The 16,504-nt window shown below is 34.4% G+C and overlaps 2 protein-coding genes across 3 annotated transcripts; one reads left to right on the top strand and one right to left on the bottom strand.

Annotated features, from left to right (window-relative positions):
- Window positions 1–3,269: 3,269 nt before the first annotated feature.
- On the bottom strand, window positions 3,270–3,850 carry LOC129314184 (uncharacterized). The gene is made up of 2 exons (XM_054957548.1): window positions 3,753–3,850; window positions 3,270–3,585 (listed from the first exon to the last, which is right to left on the bottom strand). The coding sequence occupies exons 1-2, from the start codon at window positions 3,848–3,850 to the stop codon at window positions 3,270–3,272; spliced, it is 414 nt and encodes a 137-aa protein (XP_054813523.1).
- Window positions 3,851–5,647: 1,797 nt separating this feature from the next.
- On the top strand, window positions 5,648–9,532 carry LOC129312816 (uncharacterized). 2 transcript variants are annotated; one of them, XM_054955553.1, is made up of 4 exons: window positions 5,648–5,993; window positions 6,087–7,455; window positions 7,681–7,926; window positions 8,985–9,532. In XM_054955553.1, the coding sequence occupies exons 2-4, from the start codon at window positions 6,736–6,738 to the stop codon at window positions 9,123–9,125; spliced, it is 1,107 nt and encodes a 368-aa protein (XP_054811528.1). In that variant the 5' UTR covers window positions 5,648–5,993; window positions 6,087–6,735; the 3' UTR covers window positions 9,126–9,532. The 2 variants fall into 2 exon arrangements, with proteins under 2 accessions (XP_054811528.1, XP_054811527.1); XM_054955552.1 differs by having other exon boundaries at window positions 5,648–5,999.
- Window positions 9,533–16,504: the final 6,972 nt, after the last annotated feature.

The following is a 16,504-nucleotide window of genomic DNA, read 5'->3' as shown; positions in this document are numbered from 1 at the left end:
CTAGGCAAGGAAGAAGTCGTCTCTAAAGGGAGGAGTAGGTTAGAGGAAGATGGGGCATAATGGATACAAAGTTCAATTCTTGAGAAACCAATTTGATTCCATAGAATTTACTAAGGAATCCAATTCTGGCCATTTTGGCTGAATTGGATTCCATGGGAATCACAAATCTAACATACCAAACACACTGGTGTATGGATTCTAGATTCAATTCCATTTCCCATGCTCTAATTCTCTTATACCAAACATGGCCTAACTTGACACTTCTTCTAGCTTCTCACCAAGTTAATAGGAAAACTAACTTGAAAATGTGTGCTTTAGGAGCAAAAGGGAGATTCACTTGTAAGTGTCCAATAACTATTCTTCTTACCTAAAGATCTCACCAAATGCATAAATGAATATGTTGAAGGAAAATTTCATTAAACCAACCCGAACCAAACTTATTTAAAATCAACCCTAAAATTTTGAATTATTAATGTAGTCCCTATGGATTGTATTTGGCCAAGATTGAAACTAAGTTTTTTATGAAAATGACATAAAGAACCTCAATCTCCTACCTCAATTGTTTATTTTCTATATAGAACTTGTTCATTTTTCCTGCACGAGTTGTATATGCGTCTAATTTCACTCATTTATATTCATAGTAATGTTATGTTATTAATAAAAATTGTAAATTTTACCTATATTAGTTGTTCATTTTTTATGCATCAATTGTTCATTTTCCTTATGAGTTATTTATGTGTTTAACTTTACTTATTTATATTCATAGTAATGCTATGATGTTGGTGAGAGTTGCAAATTTCCTTTATATTAATTGTTCATTGTTTATCCATTAATTGTTTATTTTCTCTGCACCAATTTTTTTATTAAACTATGTTGGTTGTTTTTATTCTAGGGAATTGGATTATTTGTGTCGTTTCTTCAAAAACTTAATTTCAATTCACCCTAAGTGAGACTGCATGAATTAAACTAATGTTTCAAAATTTTGCAATTAAGCTTGGTGGGGAATTTAATGAAATTTTCCCATATGTAGTCCCTGGCTCCTTAATTGTAATTTAGGTATTCTTTTAATTGACTAAATGGCCTTCATTTAAAAACCAGAATCAAGACTCTATTGCCTCTGCCATCTAATCTTGCCTCTTTCACCTTTCCTTTTTTTATTATAAAGGAGATCAAGGGCTATAAAAGCTTATAAAAAAGAAACTCATGAAGGAACTTCCTTATCATCATCCACCAACTTCAAACAAAAAAGTGAGGGTTGATTAAAAAATTAAAATACACCTACTCTATCTGAAACAAATTTAGCCAACAAATGAATACAATAATTGACTTTCCTAAACATAAAGTTAACCAACATATTTTGGGTGTGTTTGGATTAAAAAATTTACAACTGAGGTTAAAAAAAAGTCAGTTAATGTAATGTAATTTATGTTTGGATATCTTTTTTTTTTAAAGTCAGTTAGATAAACTGAAATTCATTTGGATGGTTTGATTCAAAAGCCAGTTGACTAAATAAGGATGTTTATATTTTTTGAGGATGCCTCACAAATATCGGTATCTTTCTCATGGATATCTACATTTTCATCTTCAGCTTGTATGAACAGCTCATCAATAATTGAATTTCTTCTAATAAAGTTATGTATTGCCATTGTTGCACAAACAATTTGAACTTGTGTTTTATATTTAAATTTGGGCATGTTTTGTGTAATTACAAACCTATTCTTCCACACTCCAAAAGTTCTGTCTATAGTATATCTCAAACTTAAATAATAATAATTGAAGGCCTCATTATTATTTGTAAATCTTGCAACTCGCCTGAAGTCTAGAAGGTGATAATGCTCACAATGATATGGACCAAAATATCCATTTAGTGTTAGATAACTAGAATCAACTAAATAATATTTACCTGTTAAATAAAAAGAAGTGTTGTAAATCTTACCAACATTAAATCACTACAATAATAATTATAGTAACTTTAATAAAATATGCCTGGAGGTGAATACGAAAATGCATTGAAGGAGTTGATAGGGTATTATCAAATACTCGAGTATCATGAGCCATACCTTCCCATCTCGTAATGACAAAAGTAAAACACATGTCCCAATCACATACAACCATGACATTTTGTATTGCATATCCCTTTCTTCCAATAAATTTAATTTGATTAGTAGCACCAACCACACATGGCATATGAGTGCCATCAATTACTCCTATAGTATCCTTAAAGAAAAATACCGTGGATCATTTTGAATTTTCGAATGACATCGTTGAAACAAAGGATCAAGTGGCTTTATGTTTTTCTTGGAAAGGTTAAGGCAGACAGCTAATACTTTATGAAAATTTTTATGGACATTTTCCCCTAAATGTTGAAACCATTCTTGTATCATTCTATTACCAACTCTATGCCCAATTATATTTTAAAACATTCCAACCATTTTTTCAACTCTCATTTTTTTTTAGATTTCTTTAGATCAAGATCAACTACTATCATGCATAGTTACCTAAACAAATGTTTTTCCATTCGAAACATTTCATAACAACAATAAGGATGACCTTGCAAAATTTGACCCACATTTCTCCTGTTTGCCTGCTAGTTCTTCGTGGCTCTTTACACACATATGGCATCACATATTCACCAAGTAATTGACATATTTCTTCTTACTCAGTTATATCTTGTTGTAATAAGGGAAGTAGTTGATGAGCCACATCTACATCCCAACTTTCATTCCAACCTAACATATATTCATTGAAATCTTCCATGATTTTTCAAACTGAGGTAAAATAATATGTAAATATCATTTGTATATCATATAAAATATATAGTATATAAATATCATTCAACAACATAAAAAATAAAGCGTAAGATAAGCATTAGATGAGAGTTAAATATTCATTACGAACCAAATCATCATAAGCATAGCAAACTACAAGTCAAAATAAAGCAACTACTACAAGTCAAAAAGAAGTCAAGTCATCATAAGTCTATATAAAAATTCATCCAGATGTATTCTTGGAAATAAAATCTAGTAAATGGTAGACTTGGTGCTTCAACTAATTGACCAAGTGATTAGGATGATCTTTAAGTTGCCAATAAGCATCTCGCATAGGCTTGTACAGAACAAGATTGACACATCTCCAATGCAAATCTTTATCACCAAAAATGTCTGGAAGTCCATTTAGGTGAGCCATCACCTCATAAACTCCTATGTCATTTGCCAAAATTTTGTTCACTGTCTTTATTCTAGCTCTATTATCCTTTGCTATTTCACTCATCACATCTCTATTTTAATTGAGGCAGGGACTTTTTGCTTTTTCCTCCCGCCAACTCCCCCAACTCTCTTTCTCTTGCCTTGAGTTCCATCACCACTAGTTCCACCAATATTTGTGATAACATTCAGGCCCAACAACTCATCAGTGACCCCCACAGGTGCTATAGTGTCAAATAAATTTAGCTCCTCTTCACTATTATCAGATCCTTCTTGAAGGTCAATGGTGGGGCAGTACATATCCTCATCATCATCATCCTCCTCTATTTGGATTTGGGTAGTAGATGGTACAAATAGTGTCTCCCCAGTTGCCAAGACATTCCTGAATATTAAGGTTAATTCCCTTACAAACCTCAACCCTTTATGTATAAATTTTTTATAAAGGGAATTTTTCTGCAAGCATTCAAGTAACCAATAATTAAGATTTTCAAATTAAATTCTAATCTAAAAAATACTTATTATATCTATATCGAGATTTTTTGCTCCCACCACTCATCTGAAGCATCAACAGTATTCTTGACACTATCCCATCCTAAGCTAGTTTCACTAGAAAATAATTTATACCATATGTTCCATTCTTTCTTCATGTTGTCCAGTTTATTTTTCAGATGCTTTCCCTCATACCTTTTTCCTGTTTTTTCCTCAAACCCCTTAATTATTGCTTGTCACCCATTTTTGTTGAAAGCAGTTTCTTTCCTTTGTTTCCTATATACTTGCTCCAAGCATTCCTTAATGAAAATCTCTGTCAAGGTCGAATTCCACATGACTTTTCCTTTATCACTGTTCATTATTTTATAGACTAGCCGGCCATCACAAACATGCAAAATCAATAAATATCTCTACATATATGTATCAATTTCCAAAATGTGATATAACAATTATTATAACAAAAGCAGAGTTCGTACAAATGTAACATTCATATTGTTGGTGCAGTGAAAAAATGGAAGAAATTCAAAAGCAGTTGAAAAACATAATAGAGGAGGTAACATGCATGATATTGAATTTATTGGGTGTGTGTGATAAAGAGAAGAAATGGGTGAAGAGCGATAACCAAACGCTTCAAATGAACTCATATCCAAGTTGTCCAGACCCAGATCAAGCCATAGGTCTCGCGCAACACAAAGACACATCCATCATCACAATTCTCCACCAAACTTGAAGCCAAGTCCTGACCCAGGACCAAACGGGTGAGCTCCAGATCTTCAAAGAAGGAATCGGGTAGGTTCCGATGTGCCCAGATCTAGATGCGTTTGTGGTGTATGTCGGTGACATCCTTGGGACACTGTCCAATGGGAAGTTCACTTCGGTGCTACATATCATCATAGTGATCAAGAGTCCTCATCGATATTCCTTTGCATTTTTCCATAGGCCCTCAACTGAAACTCCTCTCTCTCCTTTTCACTCTCATCCTCGAGTACAAGATCTGACCTAACTTGTCTCTCATACAACCCATAAAAAAATTAACACAAATAAGAAGCAAAGTATGAGATGAAAAATGAAAGGTGATTGTAAAAAATGAAAGCAGAGCAGATAGTTCAAACTTTAGAATCCAAAGCAAAAAACGAAAGCTGCTCACAATTCATTAAAAAAGAAAAAGAAGCAGAGTGAGGATGGCAGAGCATAAGACGACATAGGCAAAGCAAAATCAAACGACGAAGAGGAAGAAAAAAAACTCAGCACAGCAGTAACAAAGGCAAGGAATGAGATGAAAGGAAGAACCTTACTTGGCAAGGACAGTCGATGGGGAGTAGATTCGGCAACGACAACCTCAGATATGGTGGAGATGGTAGAGATCGAGAGGCAATTGTAACATGGAGAAACCACTTCTGAGCAGGGAGAAACCATGACTGTAACCTCGGATCTTGGTGCTTCAACGTGGAGATCTTGGAGCTTCACCTAAGGTAGAGATCGATCAAGGTTAGGTGCCTAATGTGTAAAGCTTGAGAGGTGAAGCGAAGTAGATTTGTAGGTGCTGCTCAGGAGGTCATGGGAGGAAGAAAGCAAGATAAAAGAAAATAATCAGATAGCCTCGTGGCCTCGCGGGTTGATAGCTAAGAGGAGAGAGAAAGCATGCAAATTTTAAAACATCATTAATGATTTTAACAATTTACAACGTGAACGCTGATGCAAAAGCCAAGAGAGTGGGCTTCTAAAAAAACAGTTGTTTAATATGACTAACTGAGGTTGATATTTTTTCTTAATTCAAACAACACAAAATGAGTTTTTTTTTACTATCCCAACTTCAGTGGGACTGATTCTAACTAAGATTGGGGGTTAATTCAAACATGCACTTCATTCTCTTAAAAAAGGAATTGGGCCTAATATCCACAAACGGGGATAATCTCCCTCGCCTTTCCTTCGTATCCAATACCGACGCCTCATTTGAACCTCCCACTTTCTTCTGCTATCACATGCCCCTCCGCCACCGCTCCTCTGACGTCATTCACCTTGTTGAAAAGAAGACCCAATATCCCCCAAGCTCACGAAAAAACGCTTACCCGAGCGAAGTTCGAATCTGACAAGCAAGAACCACCGAACCCACCGTTAGGCCAGCACACAAGCAGGCGGCTCTCATCTTCTCCTTGGCAGATGGAGCTAGCTACGAATGATGAGAAAGTGCGGTACCTACTTTAATGGGAAATGCTGTAAGCTCCGGCTTTGCGATATGACTCACGTTGCAATGTTCTAAGATCATGCTTCTGGAAAGCGGAATTAACAGAATATGCTAAAGTTGCGGTTAGCCTTTCACCTCCCTTCCTTGTGATGGATGCCCAACCCCAATCATTGCCCTTACTCTGTAATTATTTACCGTACATTTGACAGATGAACTCTAGCGCGCCAAGTAAGCCAAGATGTCCCAGTAGATAAGAGTCAAGGAACGGTAAAGCAGCAAGTTCATGTCTTTCTTCCTAAGGTAGTTCAGTTTACACAGCTGAGTGCTTGTGCAAGGAATCGTTTTTCATCGGTATGACCAAGGAAGAGAATGAATTTCAGTTTAAATTCAGCCAGGGCAAATAAGTCATTTTTGTGCATTGTTATCCACAGCCAAGGACCCGGGGCCGCAAACTCATTTTACCATTTGGTGGGACTTTTGGGTAATAAGAATGGTTATGGGGACCTTAGCAGTGACACCCCCCCCCCCCCGGTTTGTTAGAGTGAAGCTTTAGGAGCATTACATATTGAGGGTTGGCTTAAACCCACGGTCACAATTTCTGTGAAAAAAAGAGAATAGGTTTCTATAAAGTTTCATTTCAGAAACTTTCTGACTATATTTTGAAATAACTTCTCTATTTCCCCAGTTGAATTCATTTAGACTGGTTTCAGTTATGGTGGAAGGCTTACTGTTTTGAATTTTTGATAGTGCAACTATTGAAAGTAGTTCGTACTCAGTTTTCTTTGTTGGATTGTGCGAATATTTGTGCTGATTATGAAGTAGTGAGGCATTAATGTTCCTCCAATTCTTTCTCTTGAAATGAAGTTAAGCTTAAGCAGTTTATATCGATCTTCTAACTTACCTACAATCCTTAAATCGTCTGCTTACAGTAGTTCTTGTCGACCCTTTTGTTTTTCCTCGCTATCATCCCCACAAACATCTCTGAAACCCCTAATTCCGCTTTTTCTGAGGCCATCCAAATACTCAGCCACACTGCATGACCTCAAAAAGTGGCATGACTGGGCCAAAAATCTTGCAGAATCAATGGGGTCAACCTTTGAGCAGACTGACAATGGGCCAGACTCAAGTCTTCTGTGTAGGGAGCTCAAATGGCTACTGGAGGATGCTGTTGAAGACCACACTCTCTTTTCCCAAATGGGTGTTCAAAATGATAGGAGAGTAACGATAAGGGCAGAGGTAGATGATCTTTACAATCTATGGAGGCAGAGAATCCATGAGAGGAGGCCTTTTCAGTACATAGTTGGATGTGAACATTGGAGGGATTTGGTGTTGAGTGTCCAAGAGGGTGTCTTGATTCCTAGGCCTGAGACAGAACATATTGTCAATTTGGTGTCCGATGTGATCTCAAAAGATGATGAGTTGAAAGGAGGGGTTTGGGCAGATTTGGGGACAGGAAGTGGTGCTCTTGCTATTGGAATTAGTAGGATTTTGGGGACTGATGGGAGGGTTATTGCCACAGATTTAAACCCGGTAGCAGTTGCTGTAGCAGCTTACAATGTGCAGAGGTATGGTTTAAAGGTTAGTACATAGTACTTTAAATTTTCATGTTCATTGCTATCATTTATCACATCCAACAACAAAATTTTAGGCAGATAATAAAATTGGAAAGAAAACCAGTAACCTTTTAGACTAGTGTTGTAGTAACATAGCATTATTGCTTCTCGAAGAGTATTGGCATTCACATTATATATGTTTTCTGGTGGCACTTCTTTTCTGTCTAGTCATTTATATGATCCACTTCAGGAAATTATTGAAATAAGGGAGGGATCATGGTTTGAACCGGTGAAGGATGTAGAAGGAAAGCTTTCAGGTCTTGTAAGTAACCCACCATATATTCCAAGTAAAGATATTTCTGGTCTGCAAGCTGAAGTTGGAAGACATGAGCCAAGAGTTGCTTTAGATGGTGGCGTTAATGGCATGGACGCTCTTCTCCATCTTTGTGATGGGGCTGCTTTATTCTTGAAGCCTGGTGGATTTTTTGCCTTTGAGGTATGCAGTTTTTTATTTTGTGTTAGTTTAGAATTATATTTTTACTGTAATGTAAGAGATAACAGGGCCAAATTCACCTCCATTTTGAATTGTGATTCATGCAATTTTAGATGACAATTTGACGGCCAATGGGATGGAAAATCTTTAGTATGAGTAGTCGGCCATGCTCATCTGTTCAAGGTTGTGAGAAAATAATTTTAAAATAAAGCACACTGACTACTCACAAGATTTCCAGAAACTTTGCATTTACTGTATGAATAGTATCACTTCACCAGCAATCTCAAACTCACAGAAGTTGTGCAACTTCACCATCACATCATGTGTAGGATATCATTACCCTTATCACTCTTTTCGGTCCTTATTGTAGGATACTTTCAACCGCTTCACATATCTTAATAAAATTTGGTTTTTTTTTTCTATATATAAAAAAATGAGATATACTTTTATTTTTATCTTTAGTTTTAGATAACAATACAACTACATTAAATATCTTCACGTTAATCAAGATAGGGTAAAATTGGAAAAAGTAGTTTAATTATTACAAAATGTCTTATATTTTTTATGGAAAATTATTTCTAAAGGTGTCTTATAAATAAGATTGGAGGGAGTATTATGCAAGTGGCATAGCTAGCTGCTCAATTGCAATGTGTGTCAATCAACCCGAATCTGTTGTAAAATTTGCAAGGACTTGTTGAGTGTGTACGTGTACATTTAATTTAATGATCAATTGAGAAGTTGCTTGTTTACTGGTCTATTTTGCTCGTGTCTCTTACATGAGTGGCTACTGTGCTCTTAACTTCTGTGATTTGCTGGTATGCCGTGATATTGTTAGGATCAAGTTTCGGTTAGATGAGAGCCGAATAAAGAAGACTAGATTACTGGATGAGAAATCTCCACCACTTAACTATCATTTAAAGCTTTTGGGTCTACTCGACGAGAGACTGACTTTGAAAGACCTAAATGGGATGCAAGATGCATTTATTTTGCAGTAGACAGGAGCTTATGATTATGAAGGTGCTTCCGTGTTGCCTCTGATTGTCTCTTTCATATTTTTACAGACAAACGGTGAGCAGCAGTGCGGGGCTCTTGTTGATTACATGGAAAATTATAAAAGCAGAAGCTTATGCAATTTTGAAATAGTTCCTGATTTTGCTGGTATTCAGAGATTTGTGACTGGATTCCGTCGACAAGCAAGTTGACTTGGAAATAGACGTGTACATTTGTAGAAAAGATTCAGAAACGTTGAACAGAGAGATTCACAACTTGTTCAACTGGGAGATGCAAATTTTCTTCTCAACATTTTGAGCTCTACTTGCTATGCCACTGATCAATGTGAACTTCTGACTTTTTATATGATAAATTACTCGGACTTCTGATGATGTGAAGGGTATATTATATACAAAAAACTTCTTCTGAAAATAGGAAGGAGGCATGTAAAATTCTTGCAGACTGTAAGAATTTGTTTTTTTGGGTACAAAGCAAACTCTAAGAGAATTTGGTGTAGCTTATTTATAGTTTTCAAGGAAGGTTTGTGTTAATTTTTTTGAAAATAGAAGGAATGTTTATGTGATAAAATTCAGGGCAAGATATTGTAATTTACCTTTTATTTTAAAGAAAGTTTCTATTGCTTTATAAAAAAGAAAGATCTGGGTAATTCAAAGAATTAAAAAAAAAAAAAAACCTATCTACATTTTGATATAAATTAAAGGGAAAATATAAATTTTACTCCCTACACTTTGTATATGATTTGCTATTCGTCCTTACATTTTATTTTTAGTGTTCTAAGTCCTTATAGTTCTCTTTGTTTGCACTTTAGATTTTTACACTTTTATGGGGGTACTGACGTGATATTAACAGAATTAATTATGCTGATGTGGACAACAACGTCGTTAATTATACGGTGACGTGTTAGTGAATGGCTTATATGCATTTTTTTTTGGGAAAAAAAGGAAAAAAAAGCTTATATGTACTCTCTCTTATCTTTATTATAAGACACTTTCAATCGATTCACATATCTCAAAAAAAGTTAGTTTTTTTTCTTGATATTATAAAAAAATGACATGTAATTTTATTTTTATTCTTAGCTTTAAATAATGACATAACTACATTAAATACCTTCAAGTTAATCAAGAAAGAGCCACATAAAATTAAAAAAAAATAGTTTAATTATTACAAAAAATATCTTATATTTTGAACCAAAAATTTCTTCTAGAATATGTCTTGTAAATAAGACCCAAGGGAGTATTTTTTTTAAATAACTAGAAAGTGAAAAAAAAAATTTGTCTTAATTCTAAACCTGAATAATACATCTTATATATATTAAAAGACAATAAACCATTCTGAACCTAATTCCAAACCTGATTTTGGAGTACAAAATTGCAGGAAAAGCACGCTGAAGTATAGAATTGTAGCAAATCTAAAAATGGACACGTGACAATTTTTTTTATAGCCTTAAACCCTACTTTTATATATATAATAATTATTAAAAAAATACATATTAGGTTTTCTTTCTTTTTTTTCCTAGAAAAAAATACACATTTGCCACTAATTGACACGTCACCATATAATTAATGGTGTTATTGTCTACATCAGCATAATTAACACTGTTAATGCCACGTCAGTGCCTTAATGAAAGTGTAAGGATCTAAAGTGCAAATTGAGAAAACTACAGGGACTTGTAACACCAAAAATAACGTGTAGGGATCAATAACAAATCACGTGCAAAGTATAGGGATCAAAGCTTATGTTTTTCCTAAATTAAACGACTTTATCTCTTACTCCTTGTTTCTGTTTTTGGTAAGCGGGCATGTTAGAAGAGCGTATCCTCAAAAGGTGCGATGTTCCTAACTTTTAAATTAAATCTCTTATCATAATTTCTCCAAATATAAGTGCTTGAAAGTGAAAGGAATGGGAGAATAAAAATGGAGAAGTATGTGAGACTTACATAGTGAGAGCAAACATAATATTGATAATAATAAAAAGGAAATTATAGAAAAATAAAATATGGAAAATTGAAAGAAAAAGTAATGGTGTACTATTACTACTGTTTTGTTAAGAGCTAGCACTCTGCTAATTGTTGGAAGACTTCAATGCTCCCTAGTGGATACGTGGTGCAAATAAAGGCGTTGTGTTGAATTTGCTAAAGGATAATAGGAGTTGCGCTAGGTAAAGTAAAGGATAATGCCAAGTCAAGGTTTTTGTATTAGGAAAGTAGATTTTAAGTTGCTGAAAGAGATTGTCTGAAGAGATGTGTGTAGAGTTGTCTGTAGAGTTGAAAGGGCCTTATGCATTTGGTGGCTTCTCCTTTTATAGGTACAAAGTGGCAATTTTCTCATGGCTCCATGCTCCACATTTTTAGGACCATTAGCTGCAATTTTCTCATGACTTCCTTCATTATTGCTTTTCCAAAATGGTGAATTTCTTGACCAATTCTCCTCCTCAAACACATTTTTCTAAAAGCTTTAGGTGGGCTTTAGGCCAAAGTGACTCTTTTTAGCCAAAATTAGATTTTAACCCAAATAATGCCTTTCATATATAAAGTTGGTTGAGTTAATCGTAAGCCAAATTTGTATGGATATTTGAATTATTCCATCTTTCATACATTCGTAATGGCATGCAATGTGGGACTTAGGAAGCCAACCTTTTTTAATTAAAGTTTCAAGTGGCAATTTTGCTTGAGGAGTTGGCTCATTCGTAAGGAAGGGCTTTGGGTGTGGGTCTTGCTCTCCCTTTAATCTTAAAGGTATGAAGTTCACCTCCAGTTCATTAGTCCTAAATAGTTGTGTAACATCCTGGGGAATTCAATTCCCTAATTAATTGAGTAAATGAAGTTAATTAAGTAAATTAATATGGTGTGTGATTATAGAGAACTAACAGGTGTTATAAGCTGTGATTTTAGCCCTAGGATTGAGTCTGAAGCGAAGTAAGGCAATCTAAATATCAAAAAGTAGGGAAAACAAAGAGAAATGGCTTTGTGCCACATGTCATGATGCATGAGCCATCAGAATGCTAGAGTCTCCTCTTTGTACTACATGCCATGACATGTGGTACAGGCACTACGGTGCTTAATTATGTAATATCCTGATTTTCTAGTCTTGAAACTAATTATTAAATAAGGATAAATTAGTAAATTAGTAAGTGATTAGAATTTTAAATGGTAAATTGATGTTTTGACTCCTTGTAATGTTGGATAAACAGATATGGGTGGAAGGGTCGCATTTTGAAAAGACGCGTGTGAGCGTGGTAAGGATTTTTCTCATTATACCACACGTCGCGGCTGAAGCTACCTGCGCCATTGCACACAGCATAGAAATTTGCTGATAAAGACATGGTCAGCTCATGAAAAATATAGAGAAGAGAAAGAGAAACACAAACAAAGAGGAAGAAGAGAGCAAGCTCTATTAGGCAAGAAGATTTGAGGCCTTTAGAGGCATTTCCTATCGATAGCTTATTGGGTAAGTCTCATATCGCCCATAGGTTCGATTTTGCACTAATTTCTCTTAGTTTAAATAATAGAAAAATTGAATTGAGAAATTTTAAGGGGTTTGTTTTTTATCCTTTGGTAATAAAAAGGTTCTTTAGAATCAAATTAAGGCTTTGATTAATTTTCACTTGCATATAGATTAATTGACATACATTATTATAAGTTAGATAAACCTCAGTCACTGAATGGTTGTACTCACCCCTTTCTCTTCAATATTACAGGAGTTAGCTCATTAAGACATGATCAAGGAAAACATACTAAAGCTTAGGATTTCAATCTTAAAATTGTAGGCCTATTTTATTTTAAGCATTGTATGTGCATAATTATTAATGATATTGCCAACTAGGAGCATATTCACACTTACTTGTATTATGTATTGGTTAATATTAAACTATGTATTTTGGGCCCTAAATAGGTATATGTGTAAATTGTGAGATCTAGAAATGACCAAAATATTAGTACAAGGAAGAAGATAGTAAAAATGTGATGGATGTCTATTAATTATGATATTGAGGCTTCCCCTTTTGTTTTTGTAATTATGGGAATTGAGTGTTGAAAATGTATTTGAGGTGTTAAGTTTGTGATGTAGTATATGGCACAAGGTTGTATTAGTCTATTAAGCATGATCTAGGCTGTATTTGAGGCTCTTGGCATTGGGTATGAAATTAGGACACCTAAGATGATTTTAATATGTGAAAAAGAGTGAATTGTAAAATGGGTGCCCAATTTTTGATTGATAAATAATTTAATTATAAAATCAATGTCATTAGTTAGAGCTAGGAGAAATCTCTTTATAGACACCTAAATTGCCTCGATCGGATATTAGGTGAAGAAATAGGATGTGTCGGAAGTCCACCGCTATTACTGCTACCGTAAAAAATGTGCAATGCACTATGGTGCATAGCACAAAGACAGATATGCCATACTGCACGTATGATAAGTGACAATACATGTCTTCTTTTTTGCACTAATTTGTTGTTTTCAACTATTATACAAGTGTTTTGATTCTTTTTCGGATTCCCATGCTTCCACACACTATTTTCACTCTAATTTGAATTTGTAAAGATGTTTTGACATGTTGAAAATCTTTGAAAACTTTGGATCCTATCTTGTAAATGTTACGAAATTGGTAATTCTCTTTAGGTTAACACCTTGATTACATTGATTTGGAGTTAATTGAAAATTAGTAAGGGACACTTTATAAGTTGGGTGCTCTTGAGTAGTTTCTCCTAAGCTTTTCATTTGTAACTGGCTCCAAAGTCCATGAGTTAACTTCTAACTCATCATTCTCACATAGCTCATCCTTCAAGCTATAAGAGGAGTGCCCTCGAGCTCTTCAGATATACTCTTGAGGGATTCTTAACAACTCTTAATAGATTCTTCTCTTTGTTGAACTCTTCATTTTATTTCAAGCTTTTTTTTCCCCTCAAAGTATTTATGGTAGAGTCAATTTTTAACTTGTTGATATTAGCTCTATATTTCATCTCTTGCTCGTAATGTTTGTGGTGCTCATTTATAGTTGTGATGAATCACCTTAGAGCATATTAGGTTTGATGCTCTATTGCATTGCAAAGTTCCCAATATCTATTCAGGGTTTCAATATGTGTAAAGTCCCCTCATGTAATCCAGACTTTACCAATCCTAACACACATTAACATATAATAACAATTGAATATCAGAGTTATAGCCTTTAATTATTTTCAAAATGTGGGATCCTAACTTTTTCAAAAATATGTTTAAATAATAGGACTAATGAAAGCATGAATGTAATTTTATGACTCAAAGAATGAATAATCAATTCCTCTAAAAAAAAGGCCATGTGCCGCAGCTCATACCCATACATTGCGGCATATGGCATAAAGTAACAATCTTTGGTTTTGTGACATGCACCATGGCTCGCACACCATGTGCCGCTACGCAAGTATTAGATTCTGCTGTCATAGCAGCTTTCTAATATAAACATATGCCGTGCGCCATTTTCATATCCAATGTCTGATTGGAGTGATTTAAGCTCCCACACAAAACTTATAACATATTTTATTTAATTGAATAAGTTTGGACATGATTCAATAGTCTGATCTAAAATTAGACACCCAGATGCAAAAAGTTACTTTTTCTTTCAAAAATGATACCCTAAGTGTTCAATTCACATTTCTTATCTCATTATACCACTCTAAGCCTTGAACCAAGTTCAATATAACTAAATGCACTTAATTAATACAATATATCATATATATCACATAAAACACTCAATTTGACCTCTCAGCATTATATTATACAAAGCCCATCTCTCATTAGACCTCTTAGTGCAAAAAGTCACTTTTTTTTCAAAAATGATACCCTAGGTGTTCAATTCACATTTCTTATCTCATTAGACTACTCTGAGCCTTGAACCAAGTCTAATAAGACTAAATACACCTAATTAACACAATATATCATATATATAACATAAAACACTCAATTTGACCTCTCAATACCACATTACATACTTGTGGGCCTATATGAGGCACAATACACATAATCACATACAAATATAGATTTGTTTCACTTTTAATCATTCGAATAGCACAAATGGGGCCAAGCCTCACCATATGATTGAAAATCACAAATACAGTTGACTCATATAAATGGAGCCAAGCCTTACCATTTGATCAAGTTTCCTACAAATACATAATTTCACATGACAAATTCACATACAATATAAGTCAAACAAGTTATACAATATAAAACACACTTGCTTGATTAGCATCTAGGCTTACCCACATATCTACCATTGTGATATACTTGATGAGATGCTTACAAAATATACAAGCAAGTTCTTGACAATGTAATCACATATTTATATTTTTATACACTTATGCATCCTAGTTAGCAATTTAAATATTTAATCACACATTTATACTCATACCACTACCAACTAAGGCTACTATTTCCTCATTTCCTTTCTCTTCCTTTTCATGCTCTCTTCACCTGTATACAAAGGTAACGGAGTAAGATATATGACACAATAACTTAAATAATTTCCAAATAACAGTTGATTAGTAAAATTATAAGCAAGAGATAAAGTAGCATGGATTCAATAAAATAGTATAAATATGCACATACACGAATTCATACTCATCCATCTATTATGCTCATGTACTTTTGGTTTCCCCTAATAGAACAAGCTTAATGCTCGAATCGAGACTTCCATCCTTACATGAAATAGGGCCCACTAAACCACTGTCTTAGACCAGGTATCATTAGTATGGGTGGTCTCTTAAGTCCCCACTAGTGGAACATTCTCAATGCTTGGACTATCAAGACTTTTTAACTTTACACAAAGTAGAACCATGACCCTCTACCTTAGTCTAAGGTACCCTTATGGATCGTTCTCCTAGGTCCTTTCTGATGGAACAAGCTCTACGCTCAAGACCTTCAAGACTTCCTAACCTTACTTAGAGTAGGGCCATGACCCCCTACTCTAGTTTTGAGTACACTCACGGATACAAATGCACATGTCTCATCACATACATTTCAAACATTACTCACACACTCACATATATATTTTTTCACAATATTTCTACTTTATTAGTTTGTAAATCACAATGCATATAGTTATACAAAGTACTTGTAAATAATTTCATAAATTAACAAGTAAAAGAGTTACTCCAGTTAGCTTTAACACTTATTACCAAGGATTACCATTCTTGTTTAACTTTCTGTAACATCCTAAAAATTTTAAGACTCAGATTTATTTTAAAAATAAAATAAAATAAAATATCTATAATTAAATTAAAATTTAGAATAATTTGATAGAGGTCTAGAGTTTGAATTTTACTAAGCAAAAGTTTAGTTTTATTTGATTTTTAACTATGGGAAAAATTATCAAAGTTGACCCGGGCTTTTGTGCAATAATAAAAAATGTTGGGCCCTTTCTTGTAATTTGCCCCAAAATGTTTTACCATCAGTTTTAAAGAGCAAAACAAACCAGAAACATAGAAAAGAAAACAAGGAAAGGAAAGGAAACGCGTGAGAGAGAGAGAGGAAAAAGAAAGGAGAAAGAGAGGGAGTTAGGTTCGGATCTAGGAGTTTTTGCGACCGTTGCGAGCTCGG

Source organism: Prosopis cineraria, unplaced genomic scaffold (genome assembly GCF_029017545.1).
Source record: "Prosopis cineraria cultivar Desert tree isolate PC_DT_omini unplaced genomic scaffold, ASM2901754v1 PC6, whole genome shotgun sequence".
Lineage (NCBI taxonomy): Eukaryota > Viridiplantae > Streptophyta > Magnoliopsida > Fabales > Fabaceae > Prosopis > Prosopis cineraria.
This window is presented reverse-complemented; position numbering and strand designations above follow the sequence as displayed.

Bases quoted from the DNA above. Each gene is read 5' to 3' on its own strand.
- LOC129314184 (XM_054957548.1), bottom strand. From the start codon at position 3,850: ATGAAGAAAGAATGGAACATATGGTATAAATTATTTTCTAGTGAAACT. The intron at 3,586-3,752 runs GTGGGAGCAAAA...CTTAATATTCAG, and splicing joins GTTGATGCTTCAGATGAGTG to GAATGTCTTGGCAACTGGGG.
- LOC129312816 (XM_054955553.1), top strand. From the start codon at position 6,736: ATGAAGTTAAGCTTAAGCAGTTTATATCGATCTTCTAACTTACCTACA. The intron at 7,456-7,680 runs GTTAGTACATAG...GATCCACTTCAG, and splicing joins TGCAGAGGTATGGTTTAAAG to GAAATTATTGAAATAAGGGA. The intron at 7,927-8,984 runs GTATGCAGTTTT...ATATTTTTACAG, and splicing joins GTGGATTTTTTGCCTTTGAG to ACAAACGGTGAGCAGCAGTG.